Consider the following 22,600-nt stretch of genomic DNA (forward strand, 5'->3'; position numbering starts at 1 on the left):
GACAAAAAGTACACAGTAGAAGTACATAGTAAAAAGAAAATGTGAAAAATTTGAAGAAAATTGAAACATGGAGCAAACAACAATTCCTGAAAATCCCACAAAGAATGTGAATTACAATGATTACAGATGTACCTATACCTAACTTATATTAGCTATAAAGATTAATTATGTTTATGGCATTTGAGTAAAAGGATATAGTAGCAAGAAGGTACTGATGAACTTTGCTAGTTGGAGAGGGAAATAAATGCTGATTTGACATAAATGCCTTCTAGAGCACACAGATGCAGAACAGGCTCACATGGTACTGTAGTTGTATGCATACCACATCCGAGATCCACAGTACCAAGCAAAAGAAAGAGAATGAAGCAATCCTTAAAGGAAATCTACAGACTGTGATTCAGTTCACACTGTAACATCTTGGCAACTTCATGATGTTGTTTTAGTGGCAACAAACACTACTGGTACACCGAAACTTTAATAAAAACCCAGGTATTAGTGCAGGTTCATCAACAACAAAGCCCACACTTCTCAGAACATCAAATGAGTAATACAAGCGATGTAATAATGAAAACACAAAAACTCTTACTGGTCTCATGGGCAAATCAGCTAGGGTAAAAATTATTTATGCATTACTGTGGTCAGCTACATATATAGGAAAATATTCCTCTTTATAGATGCATATATATGTATAATGGACAGACGCCAATGGGATGAGGTTCAACATGGCTAAGTGCTGCATCCTGCACTTTGGTCACAACAACCCCATGCAGCGCTAAAGGCTTGGGGCAGAATGGCTGGAAAGCTGTGCAGAGGAAAAGGATCTGGCGGTGCTGATTGATGCTCACCTGAACATGAGCAGGCAGTGTGCCCAGGTGGCCAAGAAGGCCAGCAGCATCCTGGCTTGTGTCAGGAATAGTGTAGCCAGCAGGACCAGGGAGGTGATTGCCCCCTTGTACTCAGCTCTGGTAAGGCTGCTCCTCGAGTGCTGTGTTCAGCTTTGGGCCCCTCACTACAAGGACATCGAGGCCCTGGAGCATGTCCAGAGAAGGGCTACGAAGCTGGTGAAGGGCCTGGAACACAAGTCCTGTGAGGAGCGGCTGAGAGCACTGGGGTTGTTTAGTCTGGAGAAGAGGAGGCTCAGGGGAGACCTTATTGCTCTCTCCAACTATGTGAAAGCAAGCTGTGGGGAGCTGGGCGTCGGCCTCTTCTCACAGGTAACTAGTGATAGGCCTAGAGGGAATGCCCTCAAGTTTCACCAGGGGAGGTTCAGGTTGGAAATGAGGAGACATTTCTTCTCAAGAAGAGCAGTCAGGCATTGGAACGGGTTGCCCAGGGAGGTGGTGGAGTCACTGTCCCTGGGGGTGTTCAAGGAAAGGTTGGATGTAGTGCTTGGGGACATGGTTTAGTGGGTGACATTGGTGGTAGGGTGATGGTTGGACCAGATGATCTTGGAGGCCTCTTCCAACCTTAATGATTCTGTGATTCTGTGATTCTACATGAAAATGTCATCACTCGGACATTGAACTGTGCAATATTTCCATGAACTCAAACTTTTGAGTCTGAAAACTTCTAACAAACAGTATTACAGTAACTAATGTTGTTTTTATCCGTTTCTCTTGGTTACAAATGTATTGGAAAGCTTTTCACATGAAGCAGTCTGAGTAACTCTTTATTATGGATTTGTTTTCTTCATTGTGTGGGATGCTAACAGGTGTACTCATCATAATGTTCCATACCAGATGCTGTTCTCATGTTGCTTTAGTCATCAGTTTGAGATTCAAATCCAAAATATGTAACTTTGCACCCTCTTTCATAAAAGTTTTAAGAGTCAGCTCCCAAAGGAAGTATAACCTTCAGGACAGAGAGCCTGTGACTCCCTGCCATGAGAAAACTTCATTGTCCCCTTCATACCAACTCTAATAGAATCACTAGAAACAGCTGTTCATATATACAGTATCTAAATACAGCTATGCTAAAAGCAAGGATAAAACAAGAGATGAAAGTTGCTCTGGTAAAATCAACTAGCAAATATAAGCATTTGTATGAGTATATAATGAGGGAGAGATGTGCTTTGGCAGCAACATAAGCTAACAGAATTTTGTCTTTCACATAATAAAACCAGTTGGCACATTGCTCAGAGTCCCTGTGAGGTGAAATTGCTCACACATGTACTGTAGATCCACACAGAATCTGAGGTTTGATTGCAGAGAGTTCATAGTAACGATGACTGAAAAGTCCAACCATCTGGTAAGCACGTGACCACGTTCTCCAGATGTATTGCAATAATCCTTAATGTTATTCATGCCCTTCCTGGCTGAGACACAAAAAATCACTTTTCATCACTATTTCCGCATTCATATGCACATATATGGTTAACATCTATATATGTACATATATAGTTAAGACATGGAGAAGGCTGAGGTACTCAACAAGTTCTTTGCCTGTCTTCACTGCCAGTCAGACTTCCCATGTCTCTCGAGTCCCTGACCCTCTAGGCGAGGGCTGGGGGGAGCAAAGTCCTTCCCACTACAAGCAAAGAGCAGGTTTGAGACCACCTAATGAAAGTGAACAGCTACGAGTCTATGGGACCCGATGCCATGTATCCCAGGGTCCTCAGCGAGCTGGCTCATGGAGTTGCCAAGCCTCTCTCCAGCATATTTGAAAAGTCCTGGCAGTCAGGTGAAGTCCCCTGTGACTAGAAAAGGGGAAACATCACTCCCATTTTTAAAAAGGGTAGAAAGGAAGTCCCAGGGAACGACAGACCAGTGAGCCTCACCTCTGTGCCTGGCAAGAGCATGGAACAGATCCTCCTGCAAGCAATGTCAAGGCACATGCAGGACAAGGAGGTGATCCTGGACAGCCAGCATGGTTTAATCAAGGGCAAACAGTGCCTGACCAAGCTGGTGGCCTTCTGTGCTGGAGTGACTGCATCAGTTGTCAAAGCAAGACTGACCAATGTCATCTACCTGGACTTCTGCAAGGCCTTTGACACAGTCCCACATGATATCCTGATCTCCAAATTGGACAAAACCAGATTTGAAGGGTGGGCCATTAACTGGATTGAAGGATTGGCTTGAAGGTCACACCCAGACAGTGGTGGTCAATGACTGGCCAGGTGGAGGCTGGTGATGACTGGTGTCCCTTAGGGGTCTGTCTTGGGACTAGTGCTGTTTAATATCTTCAATAGTGATGCAGACAGTGGGACCGAGTGTGCCCTCAGCAAGTTTGCAGATGACACATAGCTGAGTGGTGCCATAAATAGACCAGAAGGAAGGGATGCCTTCAAAAGAGGCCTGGACAAGCTTGAGAAGTGGGCCCATGTGCATCGAATGAGGTTCAACAAGTCTAACAGCAAGGTGCTGCACTTGGGTCGGGGCAATTCCAGACATGAGGACAGACCAAGAGAAGAACTCACTGAGAGCAGCCCTGCAGAGAAGGTTCTGGTGGACAAAAAGCTTGACATGGGCCAGCAGTGCGTGCTTGCAGCCCAGAAGGCCAACTGCATCCTGGGCTGCATCAACAGAGGGGTGGCCAGCAGGTGGAGGGAGGGGATTGTGCCCCTCTGCTCTGCCCTTGTGAGGCCCCACCTGGAGTGCTGCATCCTGGGCTGGGGTCCCCAATACAAGAAGGATATGGGGCTGTTAGAGCGGGTCCAGAGGAGGGTTAAGAAATTGATCTGAGGGCTGGAGCACCTCTCCTATGAAGAAAGGCTGAGAGAGATGGGGATATTCAGCCTGAAGAGAAGGCTCCAAGGTGACCTCATTGCAGCTTTTCAGTATTTAAAGGGGGCTTATAAAAAAGACGGAGAGCAACTTTTTACTGGGACAGATAATGATAGAACAAAGGAGAATGCTTTAAACTAAAAGATGGGAGATTTAGATTAGATGTGAGGAGGAAATTCTTCACTCAGAGGGTGGTGAGGCACTGGCACAGGGTGCCCAGAGAAGCTGTGGACGCCCCATCCCTGGAGGTGTTCAAGGCCAAGTTGGATGGGGCTTTGAGCAACCTGGCCTAGTGGCCTAGTCCCTGCCCATGGCAGGGGGTTGGAACTGGGTGGTCTTTAAGGTCAGTACTGGACTTTGCCTGATTAAGGATTTGGCAAGAATTTCATAAAGAGTGCAAAAATGAAATGTCAAAAGGACCCTTAAGATATGCATAGTACAGGGAAAGAGAACAAAGTTTCATAGCCTACAGCTTCCTCATGAGAGGCGTGGAGGGCACACGTCTCACATTATTCTGCAAATCCTTACTGAGATTGCTGTCCGTACGTTCATGCCCGTACGTGAGTCTCAGTAAGCACATCATTAACAATTGGCAAGACCTGTGACCTTTTAACAAAAAAAATCAAGAATCCCATGAACCAACTACAGGGAAAAGACTCTCCAGTAATTTGGAGTACACACGTGACCAATGATATTTAGCCTGTTTAGGCCTATTACAGTGAGGTCAGCTGGTTCAAAAGGCACTGTGCCTATGCTCATTAATAAAGACACAAAACAGATATGAATATAACTACAACCTGTGGCACCAAAATGTGTTTTGACAGCAATTCAAGCTGGAGTTTCAGTACTCTGAATTGTCCAAGTAACAGAGAAACAACAGTCTTAGGTACTTGTCAGAAGTTACTGGCTGGTTCCACTGCATTTTCTTCCCCGCCTCCCAAGTACTGTAATACTGCACACATCCTCTCACTCACAGTCAGCAGGATAGCTTAGAAAATGATCAGGAAAAAAAAAAAAAAGTGTAGTTTCTCCAGCTGGTTAATCTCTTGCATTTAAAAGAGAACAAAAAATGAAAGAACTGAAACTAAGATAGAGGTTTTCTATACATCACTTTGCTGATAATCATGGTAACTACAGGACTGCAAGAATGCTGGCAACCTTAGCAATCTTGCAGCACCAGGATGTTCCAGCAATGGTCTCTTCATAGGGCCACAGCACAACAAAAAAAAAGTTCAGATTGTAAGGTACCATGGGAGATCCCTAGTCCAACCTCCTGGCCAAGGCAGGGCCAACTATGAGATAAAACAAGGTTGCTCATTACCTAATCCAGATGGGTTTGGAACAACCCCCTTGTTCCAAACTACGTGTTGCCTCTTGTCCTCTCATCATACATAGCTGTGATGTGCCTGGCTCCATCCTGACATTTATATAGGTGGATACTACAGGTGGCTGCAATTATGTCTTGACAAAGACATCCCTTCTCCAGGCTGAACAAACCCACAGCTCCCAAGACTTCTTTTAGGGCCTGTGCTCCAGCCCCCAGCTGTCTTGGCGACCCTTCACTGAACTCATTCCAACTTGAGATCTTTCCTGTGTTGAGAATCCCTGGTCCAAACACAGTATGTGGAAGTGTTTTCAAAAGTGCTGAGGATAATCAATTCCCACAGGCTCTGGGCCATGCTCTCATTCATACAGCCAAGACTGCTGCTGATTCTGGGACACACAGATGGCCCTCACCCAGCTCACTGCACACCAGGACCCAAGAGCAGGTTTCCATAGAGCTGCTGTCCAGCTCCTCTGCCTGCAGCCTGCATCACTGCAGGGCTCTGCCATTTTAGGGACAGGATTCACCATCTGTCCTTGCAGAATTTCATCAGGTCCCTGTCTGTCTGTTCTTCCCAGCTGTCCAGGTCTCTCTGATACCTTCCAGCACACCAACAGGCCACCTTCCAATTTGGTATCATCTGCAAACTTGGTTATAGTGCCCTCCATCCCCTTCCCCTGATCACTCATAAAGATTTATACAGGACAGGTCACAGGTGGACTCCTGTACAATCCCTCTATTTTTATTTTTCTTACGAGCTCATTAACAATTGGCTCATAAGCCTGACTACCAAACCATGTATGCTGACTTTTACCTGTATAGTTGTCCACCCATCCAGATCATAAAGTCCTGAGTTGAATAAAAGAGTATTGCAAAATACATTGTCGAAAATCTTGTTATGTCTGCTGCCCTACCCTTATCAACAGATTCAATTATTGTATGACCTAGGCAATTAGCTTGGTCAGACATGATTTATTCTAGTTGCTCCCTAATGATGCCATCTAGATTTAGACTTTCTTCCTTAAAATTCTTCTGCTTTTTCTCTTATGCAAACTCCTCTGTGGATTTTAGAGATTGAGAGTTACTAAATATTCTGTGTGGTAGTGATGTTTGGCTGAGAAGGGAAAGGAACAAAGCAGTTTTAGAACTTTACGATAGCGTTCACAGCAACAGAGAAAAAGAAAAAATAAAATGAAGAAGAAACTACAATATGCCACAGAAATAGACTGTTATTCCAGAATGGCTGAGATTGGCAAGGACCTCTGGAGATCACCCAGTCTAATCCCTCTGCTCAAGCAGGGTCACCCAGAGCAGGTTGCCCAGGATCATGTCCAGGTGGCTTTTAAATATCTGCAAGGAGGAAGACTCCACAACCACTCTCAGCAACCTGTGCCAGTGCTCACTTACCCTATAAAGTTGTGTGTTCGTTTGTTTGTTTTTTTTTTAAAAAAAAGCGTTTCCTTTCAGATGTAACCTTCTGTGTTTCAGTCTGTACCCACTGCCTCTTGTCCTGTCACTAGGCACCACTGGAAAGAACCCGGCTCTGTCTTCTTTATACTTGGAACACTGGATTTGGATACTGGATATTCTTTATATCTGGAATCTGGAATATTCTTATAGTAGAAATTACCAGAGTATTCCAGCACTTTTCATATATTCTGTTTATAGAAAGCATTTCATTCTGTTTTGACTGCAGTCATACATGAAATTAAAAGTGATTTCTCACACTCACACCAAAAACAGAGCTTCAATGGTAATTTATAATACTATTAAGAAAGGAAACCTCCATTCTCCTTTAATACTAGGTTCTCCTAAGAGCACTCTCTCTCTCACACACACACACACACCACTCTTTTCACCTCCTTATTCTGATTCTGGAAAGATCTTAGGCCTCTTTCATTACTCCACAAAAGGAAGCAAAAGACAATGTTTCTGCTCCTTCAAAATTAATCTGACAATTCAAGTGACTAAGTCTTAAAGTAAGATCTGTTCTTACAGGACTCCCATATTTCTCTGAAGGGTGTTAAGTACCGTGGCTCTATCACAGTTCTACAGAGAACTTCTTCAAAGCCACCAGAATGTAAAGAACAATTTCCTGTCTTCTTAATTTGTAAACGATCTGATCTATTAACTTAGCAGAAGATCACACTTCAAAAAATACACATAAGAAATAGAGTTTTAAACATACAGTTCTGAAATTCTGTGCCAGAAAGGTTTTCTTTGAAATCAGCAGGAAGCCTTCTCCATGAAGGTCACCAATTTACAAAAATCCTTTGATGGGAGAGGTCGCTCTTGGGCTGATACCAGCTGTGCTGTCTGACACAGACGAAACTTGTTCAAACATGCTAATCCACATGGGAGTCTTTCGAGGTTAAAGCCGAAAATAAGACTGCATAAATCCTTGAAAGTAAAAGGGGACTTTATTTTAAACTCTCTTTTAGTAGTCACAGTCTTCTTTAACTGACTTGCTGAGCAATGCCTCAGATTGTTTTAATTAGAATGCCTTTGGTCTTTTTTATCAAGACATTTGTAGAAATTCTTGTTGCTTATTCATATTCACATACATTTTCAGATATAAGACAGATGTGTCACTAAGAAGACTGTGGACTTTACTGTGGACTTTGCTAAGGAGACTGTGGACTGTTGCCCAACATCTGTCCATTGCACAGTGCAAGGCCTGCCCAGAATGACTTGCAAAAAAATTGTTCTTTTTCTTCAGGTAGTTTTCACATGTGGCAGAGTAAGTCCAGACAAAAGTTTGTTTGTTAAGACTCCAAATAAACTTATTTCTTAATAAATCAGTCACGGTTACAGAATACGTTTATGTCCCACCAAGCACAAAATCTTGTTCTCTCTAACTTTGGCATACAAACTGTACAAGCAGACCTCATTTACAGTCATAACTTAAGCTGGAAACAGAGCACAGTAAAGCTTTCAACTCTTCTTTTCATTGATAAATGTCAAGAGTTTTCAATACAACTTTCTGCACTCAGTCCTGAAAACTGTTCACTGTACAACCAATCAACCTGTTCATTCCAGGCTCAGGGCCATAGCTGCCCACTTCAAGCACAGGCCAGAAAGCAACTAACTGCATAACTGCAACCCACCATTCTTAGTAGGGTCGGTTGCCTCAGGGTCAGAATTGGCCAGTGAATCCCTTTCAGGCACAAAAACTAAGCTGCGTGCGAAGTAAAGACGTAAGCCACAGGACCTTTCAGCCATAGAGGACAACACAGGGTTTCCTACTGATATTTCCTAGTACACAGACATGCTTTCTGTACTTTTCTTTACAAGAAATTAAATGCAGCCATTGAAAAACACAAAAACACAATTCATTCTCTCCCGGAAAGTTCAAAAAAACACAACACATTGAGGATAACAGCTAGATTACAAGCACATTGTAGAAATGAAACTAAGGCAGAGCTAATGAAAAGATTGCAATGCCTTGTAACAATAATTGCAGTTTTTTTCTCCACAAAGCTTTTGAAACATGGCATATTTATATAAATAAAATTTTTAGCTGCATAACATATTTGAAAGTTGGAAGGGAAAAAACAGTATTCTTTATCAGATATACAAGCACACAAAGGACATACACAGCCATTTTTATTGCAGTATTGTTTAAAAAGTTGCAAATCCTGAACAAATTTCCCATAACACAGCGCTCAACAAATCTGTATTATACTTCTAACATTTTAAGCTTGCTTGACTAGACATCCTTCAACTGACTCAGTTAGATTCAGGACAAGCGGCAGCACAGAGAGACCCTCCTCACTCCAGCCTGGTTAAGACTTGTGCATTAGGCACTAGTTGAAGGCCTGAGTCCCTTACTCCTTCAAAATAATTCTTACAGCATAGTGTCTATTTTCACCTGTTCAGTCTGTGATCTGCTGCAAATGATCTCAGTTGATTATGCCCTGTACATAAATCCACTCATTCATATGTACACTGTTCTGTAAATACACATACTTAGTGGCCACGCTACTAGACACTATTCAGCCAACACTGAATGTACCCACGGAGCTATTACCAAAAGCAATCCCACTATCTGGTCAGAAAAGTCAACTTCTTAATTTTTTCAAGTTTACCAGTTTATTTATGTAACTATTTAGAGTTGTCCAGAGATGAAATAACATCTATTTTCAGCAGGCTCCGTGATCTCCTGTATTCCTACTTGCTTTCAGGATTCAGGAACTAACAATGCATGCACTCTGTTGCACACATACATTAATTGCCCTCAGGAACACTAAATCCTACATATAATGGAATGATTATAGCACAGCAGGAAAGCATATATATGCAGCACAGATTTCTGAGGAAGACACTATTTAAACTTTTATTTGTTTCTCTGACAGTCTCCTGCTGTGTCAGGGAACTGGGGGATGGGAAGCAGGGGACAAGAAGAAGCAGCACAGGCACTTCACACTGGACAATACCCTCCAAATGTACAGAGAGGGTCCAACATTTCAAGGGGAAAGAGGTCTGCGTGGGGCTGTATCCCCCAGTTGAGACTTGGGTTTAGAGCACTGCCTCCCCGTAGCTCTGTCCTTGCTGGTACCAGGCCCTGGGAATCACGTTCAGGGGAACATTCAGTCCTTTCTTTGCCATCTCATCAGCCTGTATTAATTTTTGTGCATAGTTTGACTCTGACATAACACAGTAAGCACTAAGTCATCATTCAAACTTCATTATGCCCTTGTGGTTTCTTTCTATTGCAACTGTTTTCAATGCCAAAGAAAGATGTTCAATATTTGTTAGTGGAAGCAATGTTTGCTTCTCTAGTGTTTCCAGGTAGGAGTCAGAGACAAAAGCAAACTGACAAAAGCTAAGAATGGAGAGGACATCTTCTTGGGCAATTCCTACAAGCCAATTCTTTTGTTTTTTTTCCTAATTCTTACAATGAGATAAAAACTCCTGGAGCACTGTTGCTCCTCTCTAAGCAATAATTGAGAGGAATTTGGCTGGTAATAATGAGTAAGCAAAAATACAGCCTTTGCCATGCAACTGGGCAAAATAATACTAAGATGACAGTTAGTTGGATTAATATTTTTCATCCCGTCCTTTGTGCCATTCATTGCTGTTCATAATGTTGGGGGCTTCTGTCCTACAGGAACAAAACAGGCAGAGCCATTTCAGCGAACCCTTCTGCTGTGCTTTGGACAAAACCGATCCCCCTCCAAATCCTCATCAGCACTATGAATTTAAGAGTTTCTTGCTAACAAAGATTGCTGCCTCCTGCACCCAACATAGTTTATTCAGAGCCATCACATCTTTACCCTTTGCTGCATGAAGATATTTAAGTCAGAACAGTCACTATCACTGTAGGCCCCCTCAAAACCTGCCTCTAGCCAACCAGACAGTAAATGGACAGTCAGCATACAGAAAACTGACGTGTCAGAACTGCATAAAAAGATGAGCTATCAGATGTAAAGCAGATACTGAGTGGTGAGGTGACTATTTCTGCTCAGGATAAATATAATCAGAGCAACTAAATGTTGTTATACTGACCTGGCCATAGAAACAAGGTATTAGATAATGCTAGCCATAAATGAATTATCTAAACAATCCTCTTTTCCTGTACCAACTTGACTATTATTTTCCACATCCACCCTACTTCATAATTCCTACAGAAACAACCTTTGCTCACTCTTGTGATTCTCATTTTGTAGACCATTAGCTAACATCTCAGTATTCCATTTCCTTTTCTGTTAAGCAGACATCAGATAAACCAGAATACAAGGATATGAAAAAGAATAGTTTGTTCAACAGTGTACACAGCTCCACATTCCCCAAAAGAAAAAGAATACCAGCCTAAGGTTATGTATTGCCAGAGAATTGATGTCTGGAGACTTACTGCCACAATCCTGTTGATGTTGGAGCATATTAAAGCAGATGTTTCCTGTCAACTGCTATACTCTTCCTACAGTACATACAAGTATACTCCAGCAGTCACTTCAAGCAAACACATGTAAATGTTAAAAATCTCAAGTGAATTATCTTGTAATCCACTGCTCCATCTGCTATTGGTGTATTCCTAAGCAACATTTAAATCCTCTAGATTATTGCTTCCCTCTATTAAACTCATGCTGAAAAACTATTAAACAACACATCATCATGCATAAAAGTGAACAAACTACTAGATTTTCTATATCTTTTCTTTCACGTACTGTGCGTGGTATTTTTAATAGCTGGAGGAAAAGCTCTAATATAATGATTTAGTCTAAACTATGGCCACATAGTATGGATGCACCATAAGAAGACGTTTTTTGTTTTCTTTACAGATAAGATTCCTGGTAAGAGAGGTCCCACGACCTCAGAAGACAGTAGTTCCATTGAGCCAATTCTCTCCTGTGAAAGCTATGTTATCACTGAGACACAGAAGCAGGCCCAAAAAGAGAGTTGGGTACACAACAATAAACAAATTCATTTTGTAAACACAGATCAAATTATACCTTTCAGTCATTAGTGGGGCTCTGAAAATATAAGTGCTTTTCCAGAGACATGGTTACACCATCAAATACAATGAAGCATACCTAGCAGAATCCATCATTGTCTCATGAAAAAAAAATAAGGAATGTTCACATCCTTCTGACCATCATTAGCTCCATTTTCTTACTTGTAACATCAACTGGGAAAACATTTCCATGTGTTTTAATTTTTTACGGAGTAGTGACTGCATTATTAAATCCCAGATAGATATGCTTGAAATTAGCATTTCCTAACTTCCTCAGGAAGACTGAGACATAGCAAGTACAACACAAGTTTTGCTTCTTTTCTAGGTACTATTTCTTCTAACCTACTGTATATAGCATTACAAATATTGCCATTTCCTTTTCAATCATCATTTTTTTAACATGGTTTCTCATTTTTTAGTATTAGAATGTCAAAATATAAAAAATAAGGAATATCAGCATTCAACAGCACGGTAGAAATGTTTTCTAAGTACTCAGTTTATTAAGTGTGCTTTTCCCCCCTTGTTAATGAAGTGATATTCTTATTCTCCTCAAGGAAATGAAATTGCTAACTTCACAACTTTTTCAGGCATAGCCTGCTGTCCATACTATCACATGCTGTAGATCTCAGTTGGCTCTGATTGTCCTTTTCCTTTATTTGTATCTTTATTTGTATATGTAAAAAGACTTTTCAAAGTGTTTTCAAACAACTATTCCAATGGAATTGAATAGTTCTAGACATGCATTCAAAGCCAAATTATGACTAATTCAAGTTACCATACTTCAAGATTAAATCTAGCAAGGTAAGTGAGACATCTAAGCAACTTATTAAAGTAAACTGGTATGAATTTGAACAAAATTCACCACTTAATCTTGTCTATAAGATCTGCTCTGAGTTTACTATCTCACATGGAATACATGCAAACTTGAACAAATGACAGATTAGATGTGAGTGAGATATTTAATCATTTAAAGGATTTGTTTTAGTTGTTACACTGGGTGTAGCCATGCAGGTGTTGGCAGCAAGGGCATGGGTCCTCACGCTGGACCCAGATAGTTTCAAACAGCTTCAAAAAGGACAAAGCACAGGGCACAGCTAAGACCAGCAGACAAGATGGTGGCAACTCAGAGAAAACAAACTTTTGAAAGGGTAAAATGCTGCCCAGCAATGAGGGCTTGGGAATATAAAGCCCAAGAAACAACCCTACAAACACCAAGGTCTGTGAAGAAGGAGTAGGAGGAGGTTCCCCCACAGACCACAGAGAAAACAACAGTGGAGGAGATATCCACCGTGCATGCTGTGGGTGACCCCATGCTGTAAACTGGTGGATATTTCCTGACAACAACTGCCATCTGTGGAGAGCCCACACAGGACAAACATTTTCCTGAAGGACTGCAGCCCATGTGGAGACCCCATGCTACTTTAGGGGAGAAGTGTAAGGATAAAGGAGTCAGAAATGAGCTGCTATGAACTGACTGCAACCTCTACTCCCCAACCTCCTGTGCAGCTTGAGGGAAAAAGGTTGGGAACAAAGGAGTAAAGTTAAGCCTGCAAAAAAAAGCGGGACATAGGAGGAAGGTATTGTTTTAATTTTTGTGGGTTTTTTGTTTCTCACTGCCCAAATCTGTTTTGATTGGCAATAAATTTCCCCAAGTCAAGTGTGTTTTGCCCATAATTGGTAAGAGATCTCCCCGTCTTTAGCTTGACCCATGAGCTCTTTCATCCTATTTTCTCTCCCCGTTCTGTTGAGGATAGGGAGAAAGCGGCTGGATGAGCATTTATTAGCTGCCAAGGTCAAGACCCACCATAAATACTTTGATGCATATTTTGATGTCCATTTTAGAAACAAACAAGATCTTCAGTACTGGCATAACAGCAAATAGTTAATAGTTGCAAGGAAGGCAAAAACCAAGCAGCTTTGGAAAGTTAGGCAAACAGGACAGATTTCAGCTAACATCAGATGATGAACTGTGATATTTCATTCAAAACTTTTTACAGTTTTCATTAAAATCATTATTTGCAAGTTCATTAGGATTTAATTCAGCAAGTCCATTTTAACCAATATTTCGATTAAAGCTTTATCTGTCAAACATTTCACTCACCTTAACAATTCACACTTTCTATTGTGACCATAACTATGTAACACAAGAGCCTTTTCCTAAGGACAAATGTAAGATGAGGGATGAGTGAAAAATTCTTAAGCAAGGAATACTTTCCTTCAGTAAAGGAGAAACACAACAGGGAATGTTTAAACAAACAAGACATGCACAAGTACATGAGACCTCAGGTCCTGAGAGAGCTGGACAATGTCATTGCCAGGATACTCTCAGTTATATTCAAAAGATCATGGTAACTGAGGGAGCCTTTGGTGGACAGAAAGCAAGCAAATATCAATCCTAGCTTCAAGAGGGGCAACAGAGAGGATCTAGAGAATTACAGACACGTCAGCCTCACCTTAATCTCTGGCAGGTAGTTGGAGTGCCTAGTCTGGAAATCACTTCCAAACCTATGAAGGACAAGAAGGTGACTGCAAGTAATCAACACAGATTTATAAAGAGGAAGTCATGCCTAAACAATCTGTTAGCGTTCTACGGTGAGGTGGCTAGCTCACTGGATGAGGGAAGAATAGCAGATATTGTCTATATAGACTTTAGCGAGGCTTTCAACTCTCTCTCCCATAATATCTTCATAGACAAAATGATGAAACATACACCAGATAACTTGACAGTGAGGTAGATTGAAAACTGGCAAAAAAAAGCTCAAGCAGATGTGATCAGCAGCACAAATTCCAGCTGGAGACCAATCACTACGGATGTCCCCCAGGGGTCTATACCATGGCTTTATTTACGACCTGGACAACTGGGTAGATTGTATCCTCCACAAGTCTGCAGATGATACAGCACTCGAAGGAGTGGATTAATATACCGGGTGGTCACGCAGCCACACCAAGGAACCTTAACAGGCTTGAGAAACTGGCAAACAGGAACCCCATAAGGGTCAACACAGGGCAATGCCAAGCCCTGCACAAGGGCAGGAATAATCCCAGGCACACCAGTACATACTGGGCGCCAATGAGCTGGAAAGCAACTCTGCAGAAAAGGCCCTGGGGTCCTAGTGGACGATGACTTGACCACATACCAGCAATAAGCCTTTGTGGCAAAGAAGACGAACAACATGCTGGGCAGCATTAGGAAAAGCACTGCCAGCAGATCAAGTGAGTCTTCCTCACTACTTAGTACTGGTGCAGCAGGATTTGTGATCCTGTCTCCACTTCTGGGCTCTCCAGAACAAGAAAAATACGGACCTACTAGAGTAGTTCTAGCAAAGGGCCACAAAGAAGTCTATGGGATTGGAGCTTTTGTCATACTAGGAGAGGCTGAGAGAGACAGAATTTTTAAACCTTGAGGAGAGAAGGTTCAGGGGGGAATCTTACCAATGTGCATAAACACCTGATGGAAGGGAGGAATGAAGATGGAGACAGACTCTTCTAGTGGCGCCCAGTGACAGGCAAGGAGTCAATGGGCACAAACTGAAATACAGGAAATTTTGCTTCACCACAAAACATAAATGTTTAATGTGAGAGTAGTGAGACACAGGCAGAGGTTGCCCAGAAAGGTTGTGGAGTCTCCATTCTTGGGGACACTCAAAGCCCAGTGGACATGGCCCTTAGCAACACGCTCTGGTTGATCCTGCTTTGAACAGGGTTATTAAACTAAAGGATGTCCAGGCATCCTTTCCAGCCTCAACTATGCCATGATTACTTCCTTCTTTTCTGCCAGGATTAATATTCACAGTACACTTCTAATTTAATTTTCAATCCTTTCTTTCCAGTGCATGAGCTTGCAGCATGAGCTGTATGGGCAGATATAGAATGGGCTTCTACGACAATTGTCCCTGGAGCACAGAAGACAGCCCATCAAAAAGGAATAAAAAGGATCAAGAAACAAAAAAGACAATAGATTAAAAGCATACACAAGTAAGCAGCAACTTGAAACCTACTCCAGAATTTAAAGAAGGAGTGTTATATTTTATTTTCTGAATGTTCTACTGAGAACAAAAATATTTTCCACACTGAATTATATTGGAGATGGAATTATATTGGAGATGAGATATGCAGCAGAAAACAGAGATGGTACTGTCACACTAAACAATATGCTGTCTATTATCAGCCATCATAATCTTGAAGAGAAAGGATTTCCCTTCCCTTTGTGGAGAGTTCAGGTTTCTAATCCTAAACATTATACTAGTACACTAATTCTACACAGAACTGCTCAGTCTTGCTTTTTTCTTTTTGCTTCAATGCACTGGCAACATATTCTAGTCCTTCAAAAGTACAACTCACAAAATACACAATTATTTATTTTTTCTTGTAAGTTAACTTTTTAGTCCATGGGAATGGAATCATGAATGCTTTAAGTATTTTATTTTATATCCAGTGTCCCATAGAAAGATTTCACTGACACTAGTACAACTGTCCCTTATGTATAGAGATATATGAGATTGGAATCCAACTCAACATGAAACTCCTTCAGGCAGTATATTGGATTTCAGACAATGACATTCTACAATTTTCTGGAAAAATAGCTCTTATAGAAAACAATCTTTCCTGGATGTTAAGCAGTTCCTTAAGGTAGGCTCCAACAGGAATCCTGGAAGGCATGATTGTTCAATAATTCTTCTAGTTGATCTTTGAGGAAGGTGTTTATAATATTGCTTACTGTATGTCAATGCATGTAGCCAGCCCATATATAGAAAAAGTGACTTGCTTAAGAGGAACTGTGTGTGATTTCATGACTAAGCTGGGCTCTTCAAGGGCTGAGTTCAGCACTGGCATATGGAAGTTAAGCAACTTATAGAATTTTGGCCACCAAAGCATGTGAATATCTGGATATCATTATGGCATTATTACAGAAACTTCCGAATTCAGGTATTTTGGATTGTCATTAATCTAAATGAAGAGTCACAAAACAAAAGTAACCATCTTTGAAAAGATGTAACTTTTAAATCTTCAGGAAAACACAGACAACCTCAAAACAAAAGAGAAAAAAACAAAAGTGTCCTGGGTACAAGCAGCAAACATCATTATAATAAATATTTCTAAGAATGGCTAGGAAAATATTTACATCCTCCCATCATTATCAATTGCTCAGTTTTATTTAATAATAAGACTTAGCTCCACCGAACTAAATAAGGCAGTAATGACTATGAGACAATCTGTGCTCCAGAAGGTCAAATAAACATTGTCAAGAACATATGTCAAGTAGTCACAGTGTTATTGAAGGGGACTTCGGTACATTCATACTTTCTGACGTACTTACCCAGCTTTAAGAAGAGAGACAAACATACTTTAAAGTCACAGAGTCTTCAAGTCTTACAAGAACGTACATACTTCAAGTTGTATAACAAAAATGAACCTCTATTTATTTCATGTAGTATCTTAATATAATAGTAGCTTTCACTTAAACAATGAGATTTTCAGATTGCTAAATGGATTAGGTAAAATACAGCAAACCCCATCCCAACAGTATTTTCTTAAAACAGACCATCCACCTACAAGTAAGGAATATTTCCTTGAAGATTCAGTCAATCATTAAATGAAGCTGCTAGCTTTGAATTTAGTAAATTTTTGGAATTTTCCAAATACAGAAGCACCCTAATATTCTTGCTTTTCAAATAGTGATCAATCTCTTCATGTAAGCTACATTTCATTTTAAAATGACTGTTTCCTGATTAGACAAATTTAATAGGAGCAGCAGATCATTCTTCTGTTAGTAAAGCTATGCAGCCAGATTAATACTGAGATACAATTATCACTGCGAACACTCTTTCCACACGGAAAATCTAAGGCAACAACATTTAGCTTAATCCTCTTAGGAGGAGATTTATAGAAAATGTAGGCCTGGATGAGACTTGTTTAAAATCCAGCTGCTAACAGAGGATGCACCTTAAGCAGGTTTTTTTTGGAGCAGATTGGCCTTGTCAGAAATAGCTTAAGTATACTTTCAACTGGCCTTAATTAGGCTGTAAACCATTATTGATTAAGAAAAACAGTGAAGTTATTTGGAATATATGGAATATATAAAGGAATATATAAAGGAATAACTCAGTGTTCATACTTGCAGAAAGATTTTACCGATTTAGTTCCTTTTCATATTGTATTGAACTTTTTTCATCCAAGTAAAGGTTGGTAATATTAATCTAGGTAAGATCAAAACATTCTTGAAACTAGTTAAAACAATCAAGCACATAAAGGTTGTGAAAATTAGAAGCTCTAATCAAAAGACTTAATAATTTTGGTATTGCTATATAATACAAAACAGAGAGATAACTAATGAAATGATCAAGGTGATAGAGATATATGTTTTGTCTTACTTGTCCAGGGCTGTGCTGGTGGGCATGCTCCTACCAAATCCTCGGACACCCATCTGACAGAAGTATGGAATGCAAGACAGATTGGCAGCAATAATTGCCAACGAATCAGATGCGTTAACAAAGAAACCATTTTGGCCAAGGATCATGTAGCGGTCCTGAAGAAGACAAGAGATACAAAAAAGCATCTTAAATCTTACATTTTGGGGAAAGGTAATCTGTTTTCTTAGATCCACTGTAGATACAGTAAAAAAGGAACAGGCTTTGGGTTACCTGGATCCCTGTTTGGGCAGAATAATTTATTGGCATTGTCCTGACAGCTTTACAGTTTCACTATCACACCATAATTCCCTCAAGCCCTACAAACAAAAGTTCCAAATCAGTCCCTAGCATCAGCCTCCTACATGATACTTTAGTAGGTCTGTTCCTGCCAGGGAATGCTTGTGTAGGAGAATCTTTCTGCCAATGTCACGCACTATACAGGGAGTAGGAGGGTATTTTGTGTATAAGGACAACAAAAAACAGCTTCTGTTCTTCACAGCCTTTTCATCATTCCCACATCCTGTCAGGTCAGAAAGCCATTTCTGTAATACTTTGTTGGTAGGCTGATAATATGACATAAAAAAAAAAAAATAAAACAAACAAGATTAGGATTAAGTGCTTTATTTAGCTAAAAAACCTTCAGTTTGTGATGTTAACCAAAACTGACTTCACTTAGTTACTTAGTTACTACGTAACTGTGACAAGTCAATATTATCTGTATATGCTGCCTTTTCCCACCTGGGGAAGTTTTAAACCAATACAGAAAAGAAAAAAAAAAAGCCTAATATTTAAAGAATTCTCATTCCGGACTCACATCCTGTTCAATTTGCAAACATCTGCAGGGCCAAATTACCCCATATGTGTCTGATTTATGAGTACAAATACTATAACCTTTGCTTGAAGGTATCATCACCCCATTTTGAGGTCTTACTGAAAAGCAAATAAATTATACCTACATGTCCCATATCTAACCCCAGATAAAAAAACAACTACTTTGAAAACTCCAAATGAATTAAAATACTTACTCCATCAGCATCAAAAGCAGCTCCAAATCCATACTCTCCACCTCTCATAGCCTCCAGCAAGGCAGTTGCATATGTTAAATTGGGATCAGGACGCTGTCCACCGAAATCCTCTAGAGGAACACAGTTTATGGCAGAATTTGCAGGAGCTCCTAATTCATCACACAGGATTCTTCTCACATAAGGTCCCATAACTGTAAAAACAGAAATCTGCTATGCAATCACAAGAGCATATGCTTGACATTTAAATTTTTCACAGTACCGTGGAGACTTGATACAGAACATACTTTCAGCAACTCTATACATCTGTCTTACCAACAGAAGACAATTATTTCGTATAAAAGTATGTGATCATCCCCATAGTAAATGATCAATTGGCAAGTCAGCATCAAAAACACACTGCCCCACTAGTGGAAGTGAGAAAGTAATCACTGAAGGGTGAAAGATCAAAGTTTTATTTAGCTATTATTAGGGAAAGAAACTATCATATACATTTAGGGGTATTCCTTACTAAAATAAAAATGAGATGCTATTTTGGGTGTCCCAGAATGCAAGTAACAGTTTAACAAACATACTAGCAAAGAAAGTAAACAATAGGGGAACACAAATGGGGAATAAACTCCTCAAAGGTTTCTAACTCTTATTGAAATTACAACAGATTTGTCCACCAATGAATTTTACCACATTTTTTCTACTCTCATGTAGATAATAAATAAAAGTTTTCTTTCAACTAACTCCAAAATAACTCCTTTATTTTTTATGATATAGCCAAATAAGACCCCAGTTCACGCTATTATATCATAATTAGTCTATGCAATACTGTGGACTATCCAAAAGCAACACCGAGTTTCATTTTGGAGCAGCTTTTTATTTCACCTAGATTCCACATCAAAATCTCATGTCTTTTCTTAATTCCCTAGTAGGACTTACCTGATTTTACTTACTGAAAAAAACATAAATTTATATTCTTCAACCCATGAGTCTTCATCTTAAATAACTACAAGGAATATTTTATAACCTTTAATAGTAAATGTCTATCATTTCAGCCCAGAAATAAAAGGAACCTAAACACACATGCACCTCGAAATGCAGTCATTATCAAACTATACGAAACATTAGTCCACCCCACAATTAAATCTTTTGTTTCTATGGAGAAACTGTAACATTAGTCGTGCCTGAAATCTACACTAGAGCATTCGATGGCTGAACAGACACTAACAACTGACTGAGCTCTCTGCATTCCTGGTGCAAGTGTGAACAGGTCACACAGATGTAAAAAAACACAACCGACTGCTTGCTCACTTGCTCTTGCTTCCTCTCTCTCCACACATTACACATATTACACATTATTGCAAGAAACTTGTGTTCAAGCAAATTTAGATGCCAGTTCCATAAATATACTATAAATGATGATTGAGGTTCTTATCAAGAGTAGACTTGTGATAAATTACTCTTTTCTACGCCAATGTTAAACTACCCATGTCTACATGCACAAAAGCATATTCCAGAGTTGAAGAGCTAGTTTGTAACTAGCTCTTAGTTAGTTTGTAACTAAGTCTCTTATAGTTTGTAACTCTATTATGGTTGGTGGTTCACTTTTGGCTAATGCACTTTATCCAGAAAGGCATTTTGGTGAGTTGCCACCAAAATATGACAAATCCCAAATCCTTTGATAGATTGTTCCAGTGATTAACCACCATAACCCATAAACATGTGTGCTACATTTCAAATTGAATTTGTCTGGCCTCAGATTTCTACTGTTGATTCTTCTTAGTATTTTGGAAAGAGATAACTGAGTCACGATTTTGCTGAACAAAAATGAGAAAAAAAAACCTCTCTGTTGCACAAAGTTCTTGTATATGCTACCACATGTGTACAGTGTATTTATAGTACGGCTACTTCTCCATCACGATAAAAAGTCATAATGTCCTTATCACCTTACCACCTTGTAAACAAAGTGAACAAACCTGGTCCTTTAAATTTCTTATGATTAATCAGTTTTTCTAACCCTTAGCCAGACCATGCATCTTTTTGGACACCATTAGCATTTTTCAGTACTCTATAACAGATGTGGGCATCAGAGCTCTACACACTATTTCAATAACATTCTCTCCAAAACTGTATGTGACACAAAGCATTCCCTTCCTTATTGCTCAGCCAATACTCTTTGAGGAGTCTTGGGTGGAATTTATTTGTGTTTAAATAATTTTATACCATTTACCCTTAGTAGAGACTGTCCTGCAACATCCTTGGTAACTACACACTGCAAATACTTCATCATCCTTTCATGGCAAGATTAACTCATCCTGCTTGCTTCCAAATGCAGAAAAATAAAAAAAAATAAAAAATAAAAAATTTAAGAAAGTATTGGATACATATGCCTTCGATTCTTATCGAGAAATATCTATCTCCTCACCTAGTAAGGGGCCTAACCCATTGTTAAGATTGCCTTTGTTACTAGGCTAATGCTCAAATCCTGTCTTATTGCCCCAAGTTCTTCTAAAAAGTCTGACTATTATACACCGTACCTTTATTGGTAAACCACTGCAGTGTACTCACAGTTTTGTCCTGACAGTAACTTAAATTCATACCTCCATTCATGGCATCGATCCTTATTTTAATCTGGTTGGGTCCAGTCAGCAAATTTCTGATTGCATTGAAGTCAAATATATTTCGAAGGAGATTGAGGTAGATATCCACAGAATCAACAATTTCCACTGTAAAAAATAAGGTTAAAAAAAAATTGTACAGTTCACATATGGGAACATGTCTCCCAGAACAGTTTCACAACCCATGCACCTGAACAATAATCGGAGCGTGCAACCCCTATATAATATGGATTTGCTCTGAAGTCCACAGAGGGAAAGTAAAAGATTTCTACTGATTTCAGTGTGGCTTCCATTAGGCTTTAAGCCTGGCACAGGTTAGCAGCTTTACCTGCTAAAGGACTGCAGAAGATGGAAGATATCTGTGTGGATATAAAGTCACAGTTTCTATTATCTGACAGCAGTATCTGTATCACCCCATCAGGAGAGACATACAGCCTATTCTCATTTTTTTGGCACCTAGAAAATCTGTCTCCAGTTTGTTGTCAATTCACTACTATACTTTTGCATTTTATATCTTACTGACTCAGGAAAGTTAGGTTCAAACACAACATCTGTTTTTTTGCTAAGGTCTTGCTAATCTGAATTGTGAATTCATAAAGGCACAGAGATACAATTTTTCTAGTTCTGTCAGATGTAAAACAGATCAAACTAAAATGAATTAATGAAAGTAAGTCTGTCATAATCAAAGCAGTTATCAAGCACCTGCCAAAAGCCATGCTTTTCAATCATCTTGGAACATATTACTTTTCCTAATTAAATTAAAAAGCATATGTTATACAAATGCCTTTTTATCTGGTTAAATGAATATCTTGAAATAATTTAGTTACAAGTTAAATTATTACTTAGAATATCAGCCAGTTTTCCTCAGAAACACTGACCTCACCCCACCGCTCTTCTTCAGCGTAACATGAAAATGACACAGATATTTTTGTGCCTAAGAAAAAAGCTTAGAATAGATTAGCAAAATACACTTGAACTGAGAAACAAACCCAAAAAAAAAAAGTTCCCAAGGCTGAAAAGTAATCTGTAAAGCCTATTTGAAAAAGAGTCAATTCTGTG

At 39.7% G+C, this 22,600-nt stretch overlaps 1 protein-coding gene across 1 annotated transcript in view; it reads right to left on the reverse strand.

Moving 5' to 3' along the window:
• Positions 1 to 22,600, reverse strand: part of PGM5 (phosphoglucomutase 5) — an 83,907-nt gene that overhangs the window by 48,652 nt on the left and 12,655 nt on the right. Inside the window, exons 4-6 of the mRNA XM_035565869.2 lie at positions 21,524 to 21,649; positions 18,936 to 19,126; positions 17,872 to 18,026 (exon numbers count right to left, since the gene is read on the reverse strand). Of these exons, the coding sequence (XP_035421762.1) occupies positions 17,872 to 18,026; positions 18,936 to 19,126; positions 21,524 to 21,649 (472 nt within the window). The remainder of the gene's footprint in view (positions 1 to 17,871; positions 18,027 to 18,935; positions 19,127 to 21,523; positions 21,650 to 22,600) is intronic.

Source organism: Cygnus atratus, chromosome Z (genome assembly GCF_013377495.2).
Source record: "Cygnus atratus isolate AKBS03 ecotype Queensland, Australia chromosome Z, CAtr_DNAZoo_HiC_assembly, whole genome shotgun sequence".
In the NCBI taxonomy this organism is placed as follows: domain Eukaryota; kingdom Metazoa; phylum Chordata; class Aves; order Anseriformes; family Anatidae; genus Cygnus; species Cygnus atratus.